General features: G+C 40.5%; 1 protein-coding gene across 5 annotated transcripts; it reads left to right on the forward strand.

Moving 5' to 3' along the window:
- Positions 1 to 2,283: 2,283 nt before the first annotated feature.
- SLITRK4 (SLIT and NTRK like family member 4) lies at positions 2,284 to 9,068 on the forward strand. Of its 5 annotated transcripts, none has more exons than XM_032988316.2 (2): positions 2,284 to 2,418; positions 5,397 to 9,068. In XM_032988316.2, the coding sequence occupies exon 2, from the start codon at positions 5,447 to 5,449 to the stop codon at positions 7,958 to 7,960; it is 2,514 nt and encodes an 837-aa protein (XP_032844207.1). In that variant the 5' UTR covers positions 2,284 to 2,418; positions 5,397 to 5,446; the 3' UTR covers positions 7,961 to 9,068. The 5 variants fall into 5 exon arrangements, with proteins under 5 accessions (XP_032844207.1, XP_032844216.2, XP_042663380.1 ...); XM_032988325.2 differs by lacking the exon at positions 2,284 to 2,418 and adding an exon at positions 2,567 to 2,972; XM_042807446.1 differs by lacking the exon at positions 2,284 to 2,418 and adding an exon at positions 2,606 to 2,896.
- The last annotated feature ends 14,673 nt before the right edge of the window (positions 9,069 to 23,741 follow it).

Here is a 23,741-nt window from a genome sequence, read left to right on the forward strand (position 1 = left end):
TGCATGATGAATTTCAGTAGACAACATTAAAAATTACCTTTCTCTTCCAAGAACATCTACTTAGATATGGTAATGACATTACTGATAAGCTGCTCATACCATTATTGAACGCCACCCTGTATGTGTCTCCTTGGGTGGGGGAAGTAGTGTATCTCACATTTCTACTTTTTCTTCGGATGCTTCTCTTTACAGAAATCATGTTACTAATCTATCTGCTTGTTAGCTTTTGCTCTCCTTTTGCTAAACTGAAGGAAAAATACATGCTCCTGTGTCAAACAACAGACAGATAAAAAATCAAAGGAGATGAATGAGGTTCCATCACAGCAAGAAATTTAAGAAAAGGTTAGAGATTACAATAATGGTCATGGTGTGTAGCCTGAAGTAATCTTGTAAACTTCAGGGAACCAGACCAGATAATCCAACTTGCCCTTTCTGTCTCTGCTGTCTTCCAATTACTATCTACCATCAGGCTACATGGAAAATTTCTACTGATGGTGACAGAACTTCTAGCAAGATCTCAAAGAAAGGGGTGTAACCAAGTGATTCTAGGAGGTAACCCCTTAAAGTGATTTGTTCCTTAAGCACGTCATCATCTTGGATCACAGTCTTGACCTTAAGTTTGTGCTTATGTTATACTTTTAAATTATCCTCAGTTTGGTTGGTTTGTTGTCCTGACATATAAACCTCAATCTTAATGAGTTTGACATGTTGTAGATTAGGACGAGAAACTTAGAAACCACTTAAATAAGATTTGGAGGAAGAGTTATTTTTCGTGACTGTAAATTAGAAATTAATATAAAAATACAACATACTAAAACCCTAATAATGCAATTGTGTTGCATAACTAAGTTTCCTTCTCAGATGAGTTCTACAACACCATAAACATATGTCATTGTTAATAGCCACTTACAATAGAAACGTCAAGAATTAGTTATAGTACAATTTCAGTTATCTTAAATACTTATTCATATAATGGTTTATTTGGTTAAAATATGATCTTTTATTATGTTCCTTGTTTGATTTTTTTATTCAGTCTCTAAGCAGTTGTTTGAATGGTGGTGGGAGTAGTGATCTGTCTTCGATACAGCCTATATGCTCTTTCACCTAATAAATGAGCAAGGAATTAGTTTAACATCCAGCTTAATATAGCTGGTTAAACAAAATTGGCACCTTGATGTCTACACCTGCATTTCTGTGCCTGTTATTAAAATAGACTTATAAGCCCAATATCTTCCTAAATTAATTTTATTCTAGACCTTTGCTCTCTATTCCGTAAGTTTATTTAAGTATATTTTTTACATTTCAGCTTAAACTGTATGCAAATAGTTCTAAACTGGGCCCTTTATATACATGTATTCCCTTCTATGTGAACAGCACTTTGTTAATGATTCAATAATTAAGAGAGTTTACATTTTAAAGACTTCAGTTTTTAATTGGTTGAATATTAATCACAGATCACTTTCAGTTCTGTTGTGATATGCAAATTATTGATGTCTCAGCTGCATTTGTTTTCAGGTATCAGTCTATCCGCATAATGCAAAACAACATTCTGCAATTATTTCAATTAGATGCAGTCAGCCTTTGGAGCAAGCTTTTTATTTCATTTCTGTAAATGAAGAAAGCAGTTGCTGCTTTCCATTCCCTGATGTTTACTGACCAGAACTAGCACTTACAACTGGTATGTGTGCAACACATAAATAGTTTTCTAACTGAATTATGTTAGCATTCATGGTAAAGGACAAGCAGCTGAACTCCCCTTGCAAGATTTCATTTGGTTAACTGACTCTTCTGCCTTGGAAAGAGATGTCATGTTGTTCGGGGGTATTCATTACCATTTTAAAGTATATTATGAAAGGTAAATAGTTCTTAATTAGCAGAATCTGTTTTGCAGAAGTGCATAACATTAAAGGATATTTTTTATCAGACTGCAGCTGTTACCTAAGCAGAGGAGAAATTTCACCTAAGCGCAAAGAATGAGATACACAAATAGCTGTGTTGTCTTACGAAAGGGTCGGGTATGTCTCCTCACAGCGATTTTGTTCCACAATTGCAATTCACATTAAATGCAGCAAATGTTACCATCCTGCCCACTCAGTTTCCACCTCTACTTTTGTTTCAAGGCCGGGGGGGAGGGGGGGAGCGGGGAAGGGGAGGGGGGAGAAAGAGTCCTTTCTTTTCTTCCCTTTTCTTCCCCGACTCCGCGTCTCCCATCCGCGGAGCTACGCGGCGCGCAGCCCGGCGCTGGGCGGGCGGGCGGTGGGGCTGGCCCCGTCCCGCACTTGTAGCTGCTGCGCGGCGCCCATGGCCGCCCCGCCGCCCCGCCGCTGCCGCTGCCGCCGCCGCCCCGGGGGGCGCCTCCCGCCCCGCCGCACCGGCTTGAGCTCCGCGGGAGCGCAGCTCGGCATCTCCCCGGGAAAGGTAACGGCGCGCGGGAGAGGCTTTCGCGGCTGCGATGCGCTGGCATTGCTCCCCCCGGAGCGGCGTCTCCTTCCCCGCCAAAGCAGCGCCCTGAGCGTGTGTGCGAGTGAGTGTGCGTGTGCGTGTGGCGAAGGGGAGGGGGCTCTCTCTGCGTGCAAGGGGTGGGCGAGAGCAGTGCGATGGGAGCGGGTGCCCGTGTGCAGTGGGATCCTCTCCCCGCATGTGTGCGGGGGACCGCGGTGCCGGGGCAGGGCTCAGCCAGGCGGTTGCTGCATGCGGCGGAGCCCGCCGGGCTGCTGCAGCGCCGGGTTTCGCCTTGCTCCGCGCCTCCGCGCTCGGCGCCGCCGGGGGTGCTCGCCCGGGCGGCCGCCCGGCTGCCCCCGCCGCTCGGTGCCTGCGCGGAGCTGCCGGCGGGGAGACCTGGCGGGGGAGCGGCGGAGCGCAGCGGAGCGGGGCCGCGGCCACCCCGGCCGCCGAGGTAGGGAAGGTGCCGGGCTCGCCGCGGAGCGCTGCCGGGATCATCGCCGGGGGCGGCCGGCCGCCCCGCCGGGCGTGTGAGTTGCGGGCGGGGATGGGGCCACGGCGGGGCTGCGTTTACGTTGGTGGTTTCATTTATTTTAATTATTTCGAAGGTTGTTTGGGTTGGGTTTTTTTTCTTTTTCTTTTCTTTTCTTTTTTTTTTTTATTTTTTTTTTTTTATTTCAGTGCTAATAATTACTGCTGTTATTTTTAAGGGGGGGGTGTGAGGGGGGGAAGACGAGGCGACAGCGGCTTCCTGCCGGAGCCTCTCTGCCATCGCGCTCGCCTCTCCCCGCCAGCCGGCCGCCTCCCGGCGCCCCGGGCCAGCGGCACCCGGCGCAGCGCTCACCGCTCCCGTCCTTTCCTGGGCAGCGGGCGAGCGGAGGGGCTGGGGTCGGGCGGCCCGGGTAAGCTGGTGGAGGTGTGGGAGGGACGGGGCGGCAGGATCTGCGCAGTGGGGCTGGGGAAGAGGAGGCGGGGGGGGGGGGGGGGGGGGGGGCCGGGGTGGGGGGGGGGGGGGCCGGGGTGGGGGGGGTGAATGTGATGCGGGCTGGACTTTGCAAAGGTGCCGAAGGAGGGGTGGAGGAGCAGTTGGCGGCGCGGAGCGCGGTTGTGCCTTGTTGCAAAGGGAGGGTGGAAGGGATGCGGGTCTGCATCGCCGCGCTGTGCCCGTTCCTAAGGCGGCATGTGCGTGCGGTGTGTGTGCGCCCGTGTCCCTCCTGCCTTCCCCCGCCGGGAGGCAGAGGGCGACGGGGCGCCCACGGCAGAGGGGAGCCGGCACCATCCGAGCCGGCTGCGGCAAAAAATTGCGGTAGTGCCTGCGCTCCTGGCCGGGCTCGCTGACCCGCCGCCAGCCCCGCGCAGCGCCCGCAGTGTGCCCGCTCGGCATCGGCCGGGGCACTGGGGCTGAGGAAGAAGAGGGCACTTGAGCGTGGGCGATGCGGGGGGACGGCGCCTGGGAGTGGGGAGGAAGATGGAGCGGTGGGGGCGCGGCGGCATCGCGCTGCCCCAGTGGGCTCGCTCGCCACGGTCAGGGTCGGGAGCCTGCGGGGATCAGCAGCGGCTGCTCTTCTTCTCCCCGTGGTCCCCCCTCCGCGGCCTCCTTGACCCCTGCAGCAGTCCCTTCCCCTCTTCCTTCCTTGCCTCCTCTCAGCTTTTTCTCTCCCTCTTGTCCTTCTGCCCTCCCTTCCTTCCTCCCTCACCCCTCCTCTGCCCTCCCTTCCAGGTCCCCCGGCGCATCTTCCCCTCCTTGCGGCTCCCTCCAGCCCGATTCTCCTCCCTCCAGCTGGCTCCTGCTTTCTCCACTTCCATCCTGGCTCCCTCCTGCCAACTCAGTGGCTTCCCACAGCAGGAAATTAAAGGGACAAGTTGGGAAATGGGGGGAATGGGGAAGGTGGGGGAAGCAATGTATTGATTATCAACTGATAAAAGCTACCTTCTAACTCAGAGAAAATGCTGTGGCTCCAGTTCTGCGTAAAAAAATGGCAGCTCAGCTGGCCTGACTGTATGTGAAGGGTTCTTGAAAGCCACCTCTCTATCAGTGCAGGGATAAGAGCAAATTACATAATGGTTTGGATTTTGGTTTGGTTGTTTTTTTTTTTGTTTTTTTTTTTTTTTTTTGTTTTTAAAAAAAAAAAAAAGAAGTTATTCTCAGGTTTCAGTAGTGTCAAGCTGAATTTTGGCTTTATTTTGCCCTGCAAGTCAGGGTTTTGTTGTTATTACTGGGGATGGGGCTGTATGCCTGTGCATGATTCTTCCGTATCTGTGTGCTTCCATTGGTCACCCAGAGCTGATCGTCTTGTTTTATGGATAGTTCATCATATTTCTGCAATCAGTTTGCCACCTGTTTATTTAAACTAGCAATAATAAGTGACAGAAACAGTGTGTGTGCATGCCTGTGTATCCCTTGATTGAATTTCACAATTATCACAGTGATAATCTGTATGTATTGGTGCTGTAGATACATGAATTGGGTATTGGCATTGCTTTTTATGTCTGCATCTTCATCCTTTCTATATTGTGCTATCCCTACCCAAATGTTCAGGCATGCATAACATCAGCATTTCTATTTAATGTCCCTGAAATGCACAGCAACATATGAGCAGTGCAGGATTGAAGAAAGTAAATATGCATAAAATTGGAATCTCCTTTGGTTATTTTACTTTGTTAGTTATGCATGTTTAGCATGTACAAGAGAGAAAAATACATTTGACAGAGCTCAGAGTTATTTGTGTTTGTCTACAGAAATTTACATTCCGTATTTGAAATCATTCTACCTGCAGTGTATTTGTTTGGCTGTTAAAATCTTCCACGTTATTTTAAATTCAGTGCTTGTATTTTATCTATAATCCTTGGCAGGTACAGTAGCTCAGTGGAATACAATTTTTAACCCAAATGACGTTTTGGAACAATGACAACTGAAAAACGTTTTCTTTTTTCTTTCCTTCTTTCTTCTTTAGATTCTTTATCTTTGTTCAGGAGCCTAAGGTTGCTTGCTGATCACAAGAAGATGTTTCTGTGGCTCTTTCTGGTTCTGTCATCTCCAGTTTCTTCTACAACTGCAGATGCTGATATATCTGTGGAAATTTGCAATGTTTGCTCCTGTGTGTCAGTTGAGAATGTACTCTATGTCAACTGTGAGAAGGTTGCAGTCTACAGACCAAATCAGCTTAAACCACCATGGTCTAATTTTTACCACCTCAACTTTCAAAACAACTTGCTAATTATTCTATATCCAAATTCCTTTCTTAATTTTACACATGCAGTGTCCTTGCAACTGGGTAATAATAAGTTACAGAACATTGAGGGAGGGGCCTTTATGGGTCTTAGTGCATTAAAACAGTTGCACTTGAACAACAATGAATTAAAGATTCTCCGAGCTGACACTTTCCTTGGCATAGAGAACTTGGAGTATCTCCAAGCTGACTACAATTTAATCAAGTTTATTGAACGGGGAGCCTTCAATAAGCTTCACAAGCTGAAAGTCCTGATCCTTAATGACAATCTGATTTCATTCCTTCCTGATAATATTTTTCGATTTGCTTCTCTAACCCATCTGGATATACGAGGGAATCGAATACAGAAGCTTCCATACATTGGAGTTCTGGAACACATTGGTCGAATTGTTGAATTGCAGCTGGAAGACAACCCCTGGAATTGTACTTGTGATTTATTGCCTTTGAAAGCGTGGCTGGAGAACATGCCCTATAACATCTATATTGGAGAAGCTATCTGTGAAACACCCAGTGACTTGTATGGGAGGCTGCTGAAAGAAACCAACAAGCAAGAGCTGTGCTCCATGGGGACAGGGAGTGATTTTGATGTGCGCATTCTGCCTCCCTCGCAGCTGGAGCCCGGTTACAGCACACCAAATGGCCACACCACTCAAACGTCAGTGCACAGATTAGTCACAAAGCCGCCAAAGACTACAAATCCTTCGAAGATCTCGGGGATAGTAGCAGGCAAAGCGCTATCTAATCGCAATCTCAGTCAAATAATATCTTACCAGACCAGGGTGCCTCCTCTAACTCCTTGTCCAGTCCCCTGTGTTTGCAAAACACATCCTTCAGATTTGGGATTAAGTGTAAATTGCCAAGAAAGAAGTATAGAGTCAATGGCCGAACTCGTACCGAAACCTTTAAATGCCAAGAAACTGCATGTAAATGGCAATTATATTAAGGATGTGGACACTACTGATTTCATTGAGTTTGAGGGGCTGGATTTGCTACACTTAGGCAGCAATCGGATTTCAGTGATCAGAGGAGAAGTTTTCCGCAACCTTACAAATTTACGGAGATTGTATCTCAATGGCAATCAGTTAGAGCGTCTGAGCCCAGAAATGTTTGCTGGCCTCCACAACTTGCAATATCTGTATTTGGAATACAATGTTATCAGAGAAATCCTAGCAGGCACTTTTGACTTAATGCCAAATTTGCAGTTGCTCTACCTGAACAACAATCTACTACGAAGCTTGCCAGCATACATTTTTGCTGGTGCACCACTTGCTAGACTGAATCTGAGGAACAATCATTTCATGTATTTACCTGTAAGCGGCGTTCTTGATCAGCTAAAATCTCTTACACAAATTGATTTGGAAGGTAATCCATGGGACTGCACTTGTGATTTAGTTGCTTTAAAACTGTGGCTTGAAAAGCTAAATGAAGGTATTGTGGTGAAGGAATTGAAATGTGAAACACCTGTACAGTTTGCTAACATTGAACTTAAGTCTCTGAAAAATGAGATCCTCTGTCCTAAACTTTTAAACAAGCCATCTGCTCTGTTCACTAGTCCTATGCCCGCTGTTACTTTTACAACTCCACTGGGACCAGTTCGGAGTCCTCCTGGTGGCCCAGTTCCATTGTCCATCCTAATCTTAAGCATATTAGTTGTGCTTATTTTAACAGTGTTTGTTGCTTTTTGTCTTCTTGTTTTTGTGCTTCGGCGCAACAAAAAACCAACTGTAAAGCATGAAGGGATTGGAAATCAAGAATGCAGTTCTATGCAACTGCAGCTAAGAAAGCATGACCACAAGTCAAACAAAAAAGACGGACTAGGTGCAGAGGCCTTCATTCCTCAAACCATTGAGCAGATGAGCAAAAGTCATACCTGTGGCTTAAAAGAGTCTGAAACGGGCTTCACATTTGCTGACCCACCAGGGCAAAAAGTCATTCTGAGAAATATTAATGACAAGGAGAAAGATTTATTGCATGTGGATACCAGAAAAAGACTTAGCACAATCGATGAACTGGATGAGTTATTCCCTGGGAGGGATTCCAATGTATTTATTCAAAATTTTCTTGAAAGTAAAAAAGAATACAACAGCATAGGGGTCAGTGGCTTTGAAATACGTTATCCAGAGAAACTACAAGACAAAAAAAACAAGAAATCTCTAATAGGTGGTAATCATAGTAAAATTGTAGTAGAACAAAGAAAAAGTGAGTATTTTGAACTAAAAGCTAAACTTCAAGGTTCACCAGACTACCTACAAGTCCTTGAAGAACAAACAGCTTTGAATAAAATATAGGTCATGCAATCTTATTGCCTACAGAGGACATTTATTTAATGATGAAAGTGCCTTTTGTTGACTTTTAACTTCCAAATACTATATTATATTGATAGGCATAGAGGCAGGTGCATCCAAGGGTGTCTGATTAACTGTAGCTGCATATGATTTCTCAAGTAGAGGAGAATCTCCTTAATAGATTTTACTACATAAAGCTCATGCCCTGTGGAATCCTGTAGGGATACTGCAAACTCTATTGCCAAAGGGATGCTTTATACATGTTACACTGAATTTAACCTCAAGAGGCATATATGTTTTGTACCTTAAATGCAAAACCATCGTCTCCTTGTGATTTGTTAGAACAAACACAAGAAACCTGGTACTGGTATTTGTACCTCAGCTGGGTCCTTCATCCTGCACGTGGATTTAAGTTGGTGGAACTGGAGTAATCCTTTGATCTGTGGTGTTGTAATGGCACTGTTTAAAGATTATCTGGAAAGTAACAAGCATGCAAAGAGAGAACATTCGATAGTATGTGTAAATTGGTTACATTTATGGCCTGCATCTTGAAACCACTGGAATTATAATGTTAAATTGTGCAAATATTTGTTTAAAATATACCATGCATTACATACCTATGAAATAAATTTGACCACTTGAAACATACATGTCTATACATAAAATTAAAAAAAAGAAAAAAAAGAGAGAAAGTAGTTCAACATGACTTCTGCAGTATTTGTGGCATCTGAAGAAAATATTTGATGTTTATGCAGAATCTGTCCTAAGACTCATCTCCAATTAAAACTAGAGTTCCTTCACAGTTACATGAAACTCTTGCAACCCCAACAGGTTGTCCAAAATTTTCAAAGTGCTTACTGTGTGAGCGTAGCAGAAATTATTTTTGTAATATAATTCATATTTATGAAATACTTTGTATACTAAATAGGAAAAATATGTACTCCTTAATATGTATTTAATATGCCTGACTTGTTTTCCTGATCACAATGCATTAATCATTCAGTATAAATAAAACCAGAACGATATACCAAACAGAAACTGGGGATGTAATGTATAGAATTATCCAGAATTAAGTGATCAGATATAATAATAATAAAATTGTTCTGTACTATTCTTGTGAAATTAGCATATTATCTTATTTCAGATTTGTTACCAATGGTGCATTTTAAAATAGATTCATTAGTTTTTTAGTACTGTGTCTCAGGCAATTATTTGCCATCAGTTGTCTTGCTTTTCAGGGTTCTACTGCTTAATCTAAATAGATTTCACTACAAGTATTTACAGGAATTCATAGTAAGGGTAATATTTTAATTGAATATGCATAAGTTTTCTGTTCTTATTATCTGTCTGGCTGCTGTCAGTCAGAAAAAAACTGATCAGAACAGTGAACTATATAGCAAATCATGTCTGTTTAAAACCACAGTGTAAAATGAATATAGTGGTCTCAGTTCAGAGTATTGTGTAGCTCATATCCAGAGAGTAAAAGCTTGCCTTTGTGAAAACTGAATCTGAATAGCCAGGAAAAAAAATAAGAGAATGTAAAATCCCCACTGTATCTCACTGATAGATGGTACCTTGAGATGAGAATAGAGATATATCGGTAAAGCATCATACAGCAAATCTATACTATGAGATTAACAAAAGTTCTTCGACTCGAAAAGGAAATTTTTCATTCATTGCAGTGAGCTTTGGGTAAGACCCTCTACCTCCATTGCTTCCAGAACCTTCACACACACACACCCCCTTTTATAATCAATACATAAATCAGTTAAGATTAATAGGATATAAACATGATTTTTTTCATGAATTTGAAACTAGCAAATATTACAGCAAGACCCAATAATAATACTGTGGAGAAGGCTATGTCAGCTATTTCCGTTATAAACCTCTAATATCAGGGCTTTATGACACTGCTGTGAAATTTTTATTCTGGAATGTTATTTGGCAAACAGCCTGCAGTACATTTTTAACAAAGTTTATGAAAAAAAAAAAAAAAAAAGCACTGCTTCTATATTTAAATGAAAGCAAAACAAAGCAACATTTTTCTACTTTCAGGCATTTGTTCATGCTCTTGTAACTTCGAAAGAGCATTGTTTTATTATTTTTCTCCATACTGCAAAGTATATATACATGATTTCAGATAATAAAATTATAACCAATAAATTAATGGCTGAGTTTCTCTTAAAAAGCTGCTGCTATCCATGCACAATAATTGACTTAATTCAGGATGTCATAGGGATTTTCAGGACATGGATTCTATGCACATACACATTTCTAGCATAAAAAGTTCTTCGTAGACCAACGATGCAATACATGGCCAAGGCTTGAATAATAACATTTGAGTTTATTGTGTCAAGGGCCTGGATTAATGAGTGTTAAAGATGCACTGACATGATAGACTGTAATGGCTCTATCAGTAGTCTAAGAATAATGGGTGCTAAACAGTGCTGCATGGCTTTGAGGAAGTGTCAAGGTTCACTGGGTTTTGCCAAAGTATAAAGCTACTGACACTTCAGTACGTTGTCAGAGACTGTCATGTCCCATACTGTTCTCTTGAGAGGCATGTGTTACAAATATGAAAAATAGCAAATAAGAAAATACTTTCAAGTGATGTTAAAACTGATGTGCTTATGGCTCATGTTGCCCTGAGTTAAAAGAACAATGATAAATGATCATACCTTCCTCAGCTAAAAAATTGAGGGTTTGTTTTGTGTTCTGGTTTTTGGTTTGTTTGTTGTTTTGTTTTGTTTTTGTTGGTTTTGGTTTTTTTGGTGGTGAGGTCTTTCTTCTATTCACTGATCAAAAGAGGAAGAACTGAGCTGTTACGTTGTACCATTACACTGGGTCAGATTTTCCTGCTCACTGAGGTTCCAATCTAGTAAAGCATTTAAGCTCAACCTAAATTATGTGCAGAGGTATTATTCATGAGCTAATAATTAAATATCTGCCCAAGAATGGAGCTCAGGAAGAGTTTTGTCATTGACTTCAAAAAAAGCCAGCTGAAAAACTTTGCATATAATACATAGGGCCCAGCGACTCTTTTGGGTTTATGCTGTTGAGTGTAGGTTCACCAGCATCAATAAAGGTTGTGCAATCTGGACCTTCCTGTAGAAAATGTTCCAAAGTGTTTTACGTATACAGTGCAATATGTAGGCATAATAGTGTGACTGAAGAATGAAGAAGTTGGTAAAACACTATATTTCTGTGAAATAGTTACTTTGAATGATGACGTCAGTTTATTTCTTCCATGTTTTGAAACAGTGTATGTGTCTGCACAGCATTTTTAATGTAATGTCCATTCAAATCTATAGTCAGTCTGTCTGGGAGGGTGACTCTTCAGATGTGGCTTAACAGGTCCATCCATTCATTGTATTGATTTGAGTGGCCATGCTTGTAAAACAGCTGTTAAGACCCATAGGCATAAATTAAATCAGTGAAGGTGTTAACATAATCTGTTGTCTTGATTGTATTAAAAAGAAGTTTCCATTTTTAAATAAAATCAATGAAGTGTAATTGTTTCCTTGAAAAAGAAAAAAAATGTTCAGTTTTATCAGAAAGCAACTACCATGGTGCAAGAACACAAGACCATTAGATGATTTACATTTTGCATTTAGTGTTCAAGATTGATAATAATACAGAAATCTAGTACAAAAATCTTTAAAGAATTTTTTTTTTAAAAAAGCCATAAAGATGATATAAATTATAAAAGGCATGGCCTTGTGAGTAATGTTAACAAATGTTTCAGAATCAACAAAACACATCCAGAAGTTGATGATGATATAATAATATCTTTTGCATGATTTGTACATTGATATTGTATAAAATGAGCACAGTGAGATTTTTTTTTTTTGGTTGCATCCAAAGAGTTAGGAAGGAAATATAACAAGAATGTATTTATAATCACTCTATTTTGAAATAAAGTAAAGAAAACAAAATGTATTGGTTTTACCCTGCTTCGATCATTACTATTCTAGGTTAGTTTATAATTAAGATAGTTACTTATCCAGTCCAATGTAAAATACAGAAAGTTACTGGTTTTTAATTTTGTTTGCCTTCAGCAACATTTAAATAGTAGCCAGCATTAACTTAAAAATTTGTATGAAATATTAATAAAATTGTTTGGTACTGTTGTATTTCTGAAATTAGACTTTGTTAAGTGCCTGTAATATTCTCTTTTGGATCATTTGTATATGGATAAAAGAGAATCCATAAAGTAGTTCAAAAGTAATATTTTCTAAACTCGACAATTTGCTATTATTTTTTATGAAAGTTTTTCCCATCTTCTGTTGTCCAGCAAAATCCTCCTTGCCTCTGTTATACAAACAGCCCTTCTAAAACCAGTGAAATTTTTTTGCATTAGTAACACAAGCAGAATTTAGTTTTTAGTTAGATTCTGAGATCTTTAGCACAGAAGTGCTTAGAGGAACAGTCACATAATGCATTTGTTTTGATTCTGCTCCCTTCTCATTAATTATTTTGAATAAGACAGTTTTTCAGAGGAAAGAAAAGTTAGCTTATCCATAGCAGAAACGGAAATATCAATCCATATACCATTTCAAATGGTTAGGTGAGTTTTATAAATGAAAGTTGAAAAGGTATCTTTAGGATAGTTTAACTTCCAAATTTAGATTTTGCAGTAAAAATGTTTTACAGAGTTTAATAAAAATCTTCATGGGAGATGAGAAGAGAGGGAACAGAATTGCATCTAGATTAAACATTCCCCATTGTGTAGGATTTAACATGCATTATAATGGTGGTGAATGAGAATCAGAATGTTATATGGACTAGAGAATCAGGACATGATACAGATTTTTTTCACCGCCAGTTACAGTGTAATGTTAGGAGAAAACCCACAGCATTAACTGAAAAAGGCCTATGTACATAATTTCTTTTTAAAGAAAAACTTGAGAATGAAGAATAAGTATTCCCGTTTTGAAAATAATATACATGCACTGTTATCCTGAATGTGGAGGAACTTGGCAGCTTTATGTTAATATGTTTTTCCATTATTTAGTCTTTATTTCTAATTGCAATTCATTCATCCTTATGTATTCTGATTGATGCTGTGTCGAAAAATAAAAATAGGAATGTTAATGCTCAGGGACAGACTCAACTCAGTAATGTGCCAATGTAAATTCGGACTAACTAAAGAGACTTCAGTGGAATCAGATCGGCCTTAACTGTAGTGAAAACAAAAGCAGAAGTTTAGCATATTAGTTGAGGATATCATCTATCTGCCATTGATATAAAAAATAAGTAATTTTTTACTTGAAATAAAATATAATCTTGCTTTATGCTCTATTGATTTGTGTGGTAAAGCTGTTATTAGTTTTAAATAACCATAGGGTATATATAGAGTATGTATATATATATATAGAGAGAGTATATATATATATATATATATAGAGAGAGAGAGAGAATATATATATATAGAGAGAGTATATATAGTGTATATATAAAGAGTAGGTGCAGTCCTGTGTCTGAGGTCAATGGAACTCTACAATGATTCAAGAGCTGTGGGCACCCTGTATATGTACTATGGATACAAATCTATTTACATTTGCTGGTTTAATACATTAATACATAGTCTTGGGATATACATTGCATAAAATAAAATATGCTACCTTAACAATACAATCTATTTTCTCCCTATAATGGAACAAGCTTACTCTGCTCTTCTTTCACATTAAGTAGGGACTTTATTGCAAGTATCTTTATTTTACTGTTATTTTTTTCCATATTCATTAGTAATATTTGAGATAATTTATTTATTGTCTGAAAACAGTACATTTTGAGCAGTCTCTTGTTTTAAAAATAGCAGTTACTAGTAACTGACTGATGGTATATTTTACTGATTTTTCATTCTCTTGCTGGGAATTTTTGTAATCATTTAACACTAAATAATTTCTTAAAAGCACAAATAACAATCAGAGAAGAAAAATAGACCTAGCTGGTACTAAATCTGTTTTTTTTTGTATGCATGTACGTGAAAGCTTAAAATACTGTAAATCAACTCTGATTGTCTCTTTGGTCTTTGTTTAACCAGAAAACAAAAGGTAATCTCTATATGATTTGGTGGTCATTTTGCATATGTACAATAACAAATAAGTCTTCTTCAGTTTCCCTCATTCACAAGCATTTAATTTCTTGATTTCATTTCATGTGATTTCCTAGTAATTACCTTCCAGGGCATCTTTCCACTTCATTCTCTCTCTTCACCTTCAGTGTGTCCAGTCCCTTACAGCTGAATGTTTGTTTAGACATTGATTAATAGCAGTTTCCAAAGAGGCAAAGAAGTAGGATTTGTCAATTTGGAAAAAACAGCTAAAAAAGGCAGATTGTAGGAGACTGTCCTGGGTGGTTTCTGAGTCATGTCAGATGGTGTACAATCCGAAACAGAGAGGAGGAGGAAATCATTTAAGCTTCTGTTAGGGAGATTCATGGCGGCCTTTTGAAGCTGGACAATCATGGCTTTTCATGACTGTAAGGTATACAGTGTAAAGTATATGTGATTCAGTCAATTGAATCCTGACAGTCAAGACTGTGGCCTAAATCTTGCAGACATCTGCACCCATTTACCCAAGCTAGATTTTGGTGTCACTATTCACTGAAGAGTCTTGGACAAATTATTTAGGTTAAACCAGATGTGATACATATTTCTTAACAAGACTTTTAACTGAGATGTAGATACATTTGTGTGTACATTAGATGCTGTTTGAGTATGGAGTTTAGTCCATACCTAATGTTTGTTGAGCAGTTTCTTTGGTAGAGTCTCTCTCTCTTAGTGATATACACTAGTGTTCATATCTAAATATGAGATGCTGCACAGTAAGTACATCACAATGAGACAAGTTATAAAGGGCAGAGTGTTTTGACAGTTTTTGAGCTCTTCACTGCAAGAAACTACAGGAAATGATGTACTATACAGTAGATTTCCTTGCTCCCTGGAAGAATTTCATAGACTCTGTGACTCCTTCGCAGCAGGGTATTGTTCTTGTCTACACACCACAAAAAAGACTCCAGTTCACCAGTCTGGTATCTGTCCAGTCTGTGTTTGCTTATACCTAAAAATAATTTTGTGGAGAAGGTTGAGGGAAGAACTTTTTTTTTTTTTTTTTTTTTTCTGAAAAGCAAAATAAGCTAAATCTGAATTTGTCAAGATTGTAAAAGAAAAATACAGATATTTTAAAGAATGGTCACATTGTTGGGTGATATCTGTATTTAGAAAGTATTTTACTGAGAGGGAAAGAAAGCAGTTGGGTTTATATTTTTAGTGTGCAGCTTTTCAACTTGTTCCATTCTTGGGTTAGTGTATGCCCTGGGAGCCAAGGGACTCACGTGTATAGCTCAGGCCGCAGTTTAGCTGCAAAGATACATCCTAAATGTCTTGCAGCCTCTTGCATGATAGAAATTAATTGCAAGGTTTTGAACATTCTCTCTCTGTTTGCTTTAATGGAAGTTAGATCAGTTAATGTTCTTCAGGACCACTCTTTAAGCCTCTGTTGATGTCTGTCTGCAATTTGGTGACGTTAGCAACAAGAATATAAATGTCATAGAAGGGGTGATGTCTTTGGATGAGGTTAACACTTTGAAATAATTGGGGTTCTTACAGTTTCTTAAATATTGTCATGTAGTTGCACTGTTTTATCCTCATGAAAATCTTTGCTTTTGGGATCAGTTCAATTAATTGGTATTTTTACAAATGTGATCAGGAGAGTGTGTCCGAATGTCCAACAAAAACTTTGCTTTTAATTCTCTTGGGTTTCTAAGATGTAAATAAAGAACAACAACATCATGAACAACCTATATTTAAGATTTGTTTTTGTTCAATGAAAATGCCTTTTGCCTTAACTTAGTGAAATATTCAGAAAGTACTTTGAGAGAATTGGGATGCTGCCAACAAATAAAGTCCCTATTCTGTAATCCTTTCTCAAGAATATAAGCTATGGAAGCACTAAGAGGTTTTATCTTTTAAGTAGCTTCCCAGAATTTGGAGTTTCACTTTAGCTGTTGGAACAATGCCATGAACATGATTTTATGATTTTGTTGCAATAGTTACATACACAGTAACTAGCAGAAGTAATGGTCAACAAGAACTGTGTGATACATTCTTGTGTAGCTTTGTCAAATAATTTATACCCTGTGAGCATATGACAGCAAAACTAGTAAGGATTACATATTGTACAGTGTGTTGGTAAGGATTCCCTTACATTTGTAATGTGCTTTCAAAATGAAAGCAATATGCAAATGATGAGTATTATCAGCATACAATCCATTTCAAAAGGGGAATACCATTGTACTCTGTTGTTCAGATTGAGTAATATCGCTGAAAGTGAATAAGCTGGGTTTTCCTTTCTGTATACCTTTCTCCTTCAACCATTAAATAGACCTGTTTTCTCTATACAGAGCAATACAGCTCTGAGCCATATGCAAGAAAATATATAAGCCTAAAAAAGGCGATCAAATACGTTTCCTCCAAAGAGAACATCAGCATTATAATAATAAAATCACTCATCTCTTTCAACAACATTGGGACCTTTAGCAGTTTTTGCTTATGGCAAGTTGTGGGTCTGAGATGTAGAATTTGAATTGATTCCTGTTTCCTTTCTCCACACAAATATTTGCTTTGACATTACACATGCATGAGGTCAGTTTGCCTAGTGTCTCTTAGTGCCATGTGAGGTTGAAGCAACAACATGTATTCATACCTACCTATGCAGTCATTTGCCAGGGACCTCAAAAACAAGATGTCCCCAGAGACTATAGAAACATAGCAATGACTTTTGCTAAAGTGTCTTCTCTACCCTCTGGAGCAGACCTCTGTGGTGTGGTCCAGAACATCCATGGACTGGGCCAAGGAACAAGGTTGTAGCAGGGCTCAGTAACATCCTTGTTTTGACACTGCAGGGAAGCAAAGTAACAGGAGCAGAACAGTACAGCAGCTTTGTAATCAGGAATGTGAGACTCTTCCTCTTTGACTGCTACTTCATTATATGGGCTAGTGTGTTTTGCAACAGAAAAAGCAGTCTTCACTTCTGCATACAATCTAAACTCTGAAGTTTGGGACCAGGCTGGAAGAGCTTGTTTGACCAAATCTGTTGCTTTTCACAGTACAGTAAGACCAGATCTCCTGTCGAATTTGTGGAGATGTGTTTGTTTTCCCTTTCTGTAAATGGTGTACAGTCAAACTTTCATTAACAACTTTTAATGATTCTTTAATGTACTACCCATAACGCATGTTCTCGTGCAACATTGTCATCTCCATGCAATATTTCTAAGTATCATTTGCAGTAAATGGGGACAACCATTTTTTACCTCAAAGCCTATTGTGGAGGCCAGACTCATATTGTTTTGCCTGCTAATTACACATGCTTCTGATATAAGAATTCATTTATTTTCTAAAGCACAACACACTGTTTCTCATTAACAAAGAGAGAAGGCTTTCACCTTTGCTTCCCTATTTTGTGCAGTAGAAATTCCTTTAATCCATTTCCAATCCATAAAGAACAATGAAAAATTCACTGCAGGAAAACTCCACTTTAGGTAATGCACTGAAGATGGCACTGTAGTAACAACTTCACACTGTGAATGATAAGATAACACTTGTGTTTGTTGCTGGGAATTTATGATTTTTTTATTTATTTAGCTCAGCTAACATAAAGCCAAAGGTCAGTTTAATGCAGCACCACCTGATACTGCTACTGTAATTAAGGCTGGAGAAGTGTTTCTGTCGCTTAGACTTATCTGCAAGGAGATTCCAACTCAGCCCAAACTATGTGGAATAGTTTATAGTTGGTCTTTGTAGAAAGTTTAAAAAAAAAAAAAAAAAACAAACCAAACAAACCCAAGGAAGGTAACAAGAAAAATTATTTCTGTTAATTATATCACTTTTCCACATTTGGAACCTTTACATGCCATATTAAGGCACGTTAACATGGCAGCAGATATCTAAACACCTAATGGAACCCAGGGCAGGGTTTTATGGTATTAATTGCATTATACAAAACTTCCAAAATTCATTTTCTTGTAGAGAGTTTGGAGGCTTTTATTAATGTGAAACAGGAGCTTCAAGTTAAAAAGAAAAAAACCAACCCAACAAATACACACACACCAAGAATGCCAGTGATAGGTAAGAGTCACAATTAGATTAATGATAATTTTTAATAAGAATAAAGAAGAACAAATTTAAGCTGACAGTTGCATAGGTCTGAAGTGATGCTTTTATACATTTCTTAACCCTCTCCTTTTAAGCCCTTCACTCATACCAGGTGGGAGTTTTGGTTTGTTTTGAAGTATGTGAGTAATTGGGCCCCTGTGCAGCAATTACTTCTCACTACTACTTCTATCATACATACCTAAGCTATTTGGGAGAGGATTAAAGATGGAAACCTTACATTCTTTTTAGGATTTGCCTTGCTCTTGAGAAGTCAGTGGAACTATTTGTGTGAACTGCCACCATGGGGCTTTTTTTCAGGTGTTGAGAAAGAAATGCAGGAATTAAAACCCCACTGATTTCCATGAGAGACAGCAGCTGCCCTGAAAGACCTAATACTCTCTGTCAGCAAGCCAAATTGGGGGAGGTGGGTCCCGACCTCTTAAAAACTCCCAGAATATGTACTTATATGCCAGGCTGCAGAAAGAGAAATGCCTAGGCTGGTTGAGAGGGGCTCAGCTTTTCTCTCTGTCAGGGTGATGCAAAGCCAGCCAAGTATTGCATGACTTTAGAAGAACCTCTGCAAAAGGCCCAGGTGTTGTTTCCAGTTAAAGGCCCTGACCCCATAGCCACTGAGCATCCCTTTCTTTGAGCTGTTGAAGCCGGTTGGTGTCCCTGTTCCTTCTCCCAGCAGGGATTTTTTCAGAAGCAGCAGCCTCAGCCCTGGTGTGGTGGGCGGGAGGGAAAACAGCACTTTGCTTTGCTTGGCACAGGCTCTGCTGATCGATTAATGAGAGGTGTTAACCTCTGCAGGCTGTCTTTGCTCATGTTCCTCAGTGGGAAGGATGACAGCCACACGGGTCACAGGGAGAGGTGTTACATGAGTGGATTGTAGCGGAGACACAAAGAAATAGATGCAGAAATGCTTGTTTGGGAAACTGGATCTAGCTGCATTGCACACCAGCACTGCAGGCTGGAAGCCAGTGTGGGGACTATCCTCAGGCACTAGCCAAAAGCTGAGCTGCTAAACCCCAGCTCTGCAGCATCACTGTGGGTGCAGGTCCCAGGAGCTGCTGGGACTCGGTAGCAAGTACTTTTGGGGCTAGTGATTGGGGTCTTCCCTTCCCCCCCTCCCAGAACACGCATTTCAGAAGTCCTTTGTGTGCAGCTCTTCAAAGATATGGAAGTTAAATAAGTAAATATGTTTAGGGCCTTGATCTTGAAATAAATCCAGTAGTAGCTCTTTAATTACCCTGGCAGGGTGCTCCTCTGTGCATAGTGCTTCCCAGCTGCCTGAGCTCTGCATCCTCCTCAGCTGCCCCTCCTCTGCCAGCTCAAAAATTCCAACAAAAGCTCTGCAGTTCCATGTTGCAGAGGAGGATACTGTTTTTGTTCTGGTGTGAATGAAACTACGGGTTAATGTTTTCTATTTGTGCCACTGCAGGCTCCAACTAAAGTAAAACTGAATGTGGGTGGTGGAGACAGACACAAATAAGCTCGTGGTAAGGTGATATTTGAGAGATGCTGAAAGAAGAACTGAAACAACTTAGGTTTTGTGGTCTAGAGCTGGAATTTTTGCTTAGAGTTGACTTTGAGGCTATGGGATTGCTTAGAGGCCTGTGAAGCACTTAGCAAGCAAATTAATGAGTTAGGTGGAAATGGGCTGAGCTGCTACAAAAATAAGCACTCTAACTTATATACTCATGTAAACTTTTAGAGATCTCTGTGATGCATTGGCCATTAATATTTAATTTATCACTTATTAAATATTTAATTTTGTATAGTTCTTTAATGGAAAGGTGATGGATTGTGTTGTCTACAAGAACCTGTATATAAAGATCTGGCAGATATATCCATCTTTTGAAAAATAATTATATTTATATTCAGTTTGCAGGAGGTAAAATGCATTATGAAGAGATTAGTCATGTGCAAATATGTTGTCTCTTTTTAGTTTAGAAAAAGGCAGAAGTAAACACCAGCAGGCAGTATTTGTATTGCAAAGAGAGAGTTGTTATGAACCTGTAATGAAACTGCCACCTGGATATTCACTACCCCCACCCCCCAACCCCATCATCACACAGAATTTGAGCTGTTTGCTTCTACCTTCCATGGCTGATGGGGCAGTGATTATGTGAGGAGTTGAGCTATTAGCACAGGCCCTAGTGCAAGGAAGGCATAGAAGCTATGCAATGTCCTTGTGGTCCTCACCACCGATGGGCTGTGCAATTAAGTCTCTGCACCTTCAGGAATTAAGGCCTTTGCTCCTGTGCCTCCTTGGGATTTGTGCCACTTTAACATCTAGAGGGTGAAGCAGCCTAAGACACAAGCCAGTAGAGCTGAAACACTGTCAAAAAGTAGTGTTGTACAATCTTTCCCTTATATTTTTTTCATGAAAATGTCATGTGAAAGCTCCATGCCACAGTGTCTCTCGTGTTTTGTGGTCACACATGGCCACCATATTCACCCACTATGTCCCATACCACATACACAAATCCTGGCATATCTTGAAAGCAGTCTCCCTCTCACTTCTCAAGCCTCCAACTGTGTAACAGATCACAAACACCCTCTTCCTCTTCCAGTAGTTTTTGCACTTAGACTAGTAAGGCACTTTCTTAGGACCTTAACAGCAAGCTTAAGGTTAAACATTTGTTTAAGCACTTCGCTAAAGTGTGTTTTGCTGAATCCCTGCCAAATGAAAACAGATGGGCTAATTTACCCTGATGTTCTTCTGTGAGTCTTCAGGAAAGCTGTAAGAGCAGCAGTCTACACAAAAGGTGTACTCTAAAGCAAGTGAGGGGCAGAGCTGAGCAATTCCAGGCCACAAGACAGCTCTGAGTTCCCTGGGAAGCTGTAGATTTGGGGATTGTGCTTGTCCTCCTATCTCTCCTCTTCCAGGGAGGAGGACCACCCTCTCTGCAAGGAGTGTCATCCCACCAAGTCATTTCTAGTGTCATCTCAGGTACCTAAGGGGGACAGAGCCAAGGAACAGCAGATGTCCCCTATTTGTCACCAAGAAACAGCTGTAGCTGTGTTGTATGCAGTGAGCAAGGCAGCTCTTCCTGCCATATCATCCAGTCTTTGCGGTAGGATGTTTGAAACAGAAGTGTTCTCCTCTTCTGATGGCATTTCTGATGAGCCAGAGGAGACACAAACTGTTGATTGATCCCTAAAGCTGTTCCCTTTTACTAAAGAGCAGCCAGTATAATTTGCCATGATGTGGGGTTGACAGATTTTGGAGGCAGATGTTAATACATTAGAATTTGGTATAAAATGTTTTACCACTGTCCATCACTCAAGAAACAATGTGGTAAGTTTAAGGTTTTGTAATATGTCACATACTTTAAAGAAGTATTAAATAGTGGCTTATACAACATATTAATGAAACAAATTATTAGCCTAGGAACGCATATTTGTGGAGCTGTGTTTTTAAAGTAAGTGTCATTCACAAACCTGAAAATGCTTCTAATGCTGACATTCACATCCAAATGCCCTGACTGTAGTATAAGGTGTCAGAAAGGTCTATGACTAAATGTAACACAGTCCTAAGGAAAAACAGCAAGTGAACATGGAATTAAAAGCTTTAACATAATTCAAGAATAGGCTGAATTAATACTACATTGTCAGTATTTATTGTTCCAATGTTTTATTTAAGGGTTGTTTTGTGTGCATGGTTTGGTTTCTGTAACTGATGATATTCCTGCCATCCACAGGGAGTCTAGCTTGTTACCAAAATGTGCCTGTTTGTAATAATTTTAATGCCAAATGAAAATATATGTGGAAGAAAAGCAGGGTGGAATTTGGACTTTAAAATGTTTTTTTTCATGAATTATTTATACTATTTATTCTGCAAGATCAAATGCTGGTTTTTAAAAAAGTATGACAAGGAGTGTGCAAGATATTTCAGAGGTTGGATACGAGCAACAACTCTGCTAGGAAAGGAAAAACATTAAAACCATCTTCAAACCTCAAACAGAAAGTTTGCCTAAGAAATATCAAAGATCAGTGTTATGGGACTGTAAAATGCAGACCCAAATCTATCATTTTATTTTTACAGCAAGGTGTTGTCAAGCTCTTCTCTGATCCACAACTAAACAGCAATTTGCAAAACAGGGTAGCAGAACACAGATCACCTTCATTTTTAGCATACCGTAGCCTACCATGAGCCACTGCATGTGTTAGCCTCTGTAAAACCAGTGAATTTTAGCCTCTTTCACAGCACTTTATTCTCTTTAGATAGTTTACTCTGGTATGCTAATGGTGAAGTCCCTTGGTTTAATATAGTGAGCAGCAGAGGGTGTATATGAAATGCCAGTCTTGTCCTCCTTCAGTTTTTGTAGCCACTTAGAAGACAGCAGTGGACATCTTTCTAATTGTCAGTGGATGTGTTCTGGGGAACGGAAGGGGTGCAACAGGGCAAAAAAGAAATCTGCTTTTTCTCAGTTTGCAGAGTTTAGGCAATGTTGGTTGATGAGAAGCTCGGTATGACCCACCAATTTGTGCTTGCAGCCCAGAAAGCCAAATGTATCCTGGGCTGCATCAAGAGAGGTTTGGCCAGCAGGTCGAGGGAGGGGATTCTCTACCTCTACTCCACTCTCATGGGACCCCACCTGCAGTGCTGTGTTCAACTCTGGGGCCCCCAACATCAGAAGGACATGGACCTGCTGGAGTGAGTCCAGACGAGGGCCATGAGGATGATCAGGGGGTTGGAGCACCTCCCATGTGAGGACAGGCTGAGTTGGAGTTTTTCAACCTATAGAATAGAAGACTCTGGGGAGACCTTATAGTGACCTTCCAGTATCTAAAAGGGGTCTACAAGAAAGCTGGGGAGGGACTTTTTACAAGGGCATGTAGTGATAGGACAAAGGCTATTGGCTTTAAACTGAAAGACGGTATATTTAGATTAGATATAAGGAATAAATTCTTTGATGTGAAGGTGGTGAAACACCAGGACAGGTTGCCCAGAGAGGTTATGGATGCTTCATCCCTGGAAGTCTTCAAGTCCAGGTTGGATGAGGCTTTCAGCAATCTGACCTGGTGGGAGGTGTCCCAGCCCGTGGCAGGGGGTTTGGAGCTAAATGATCTTTAAGGTAATTTCCAACCCAAACCATTCTGTGACGACTTCTCAGGAAAGCTTGATCTGAAATATCTAGCAGAAGGCACAGAAGGTGTCCAGGAAAGAGCTTGTTGCACTGACTTCATACAGACATTTCAGTGGAAGGGAAGCAGAGTGACATCTGTGTTATCTTGCAGAACCAAGTACTGGGGGCTCTGTCCTGTTTCTTTCGATGTGCTTTGCAGATTCTAATGCTAGCATTAGCACTGACATTCAAGCAGATCCTACACTACTTGCTAGAAATGGTGTGAGGAAACTGCTATTCTGTGCAGAGTCCGACTGAGGGGCAGGAACAGAGAGAGTATGTGTTTTGCGGGCACATAGACCAAGCGTTGCCAAATAATTATCATCAAACATGCCTGCTCCTCTCTGACGGCAGTACTAAGTCTGCTTGTATCTTATGACTTGCAGGATACTCAGCCTCTGGGCAGCACAGTCACCCAGGAGCCAACTGCTCCATGCCAAAGAGCTGAGGATGTTCCCAGCCTCACCTTCACTGTCTGGCTGGAGAAAGTAGG

Source organism: Tyto alba, unplaced genomic scaffold (genome assembly GCF_018691265.1).
Source record: "Tyto alba isolate M040663 unplaced genomic scaffold, T.alba_DEE_v4.0 Super-Scaffold_5, whole genome shotgun sequence".
Taxonomy (NCBI): Eukaryota; Metazoa; Chordata; class Aves; order Strigiformes; family Tytonidae; genus Tyto; species Tyto alba.

What these genes read in the sequence shown, in the direction of transcription:
- SLITRK4 (XM_032988325.2), top strand. Translation starts at nt 2,639, where the DNA reads ATGTGTGCGGGGGACCGCGGTGCCGGGGCAGGGCTCAGCCAGGCGGTT. An exon ending in CCGGCCGCCCCGCCGGGCGT is followed by an intron (nt 2,973 to 5,396) that starts GTGAGTTGCGGG and finishes TTTCTTCTTTAG; the next exon opens with ATTCTTTATCTTTGTTCAGG.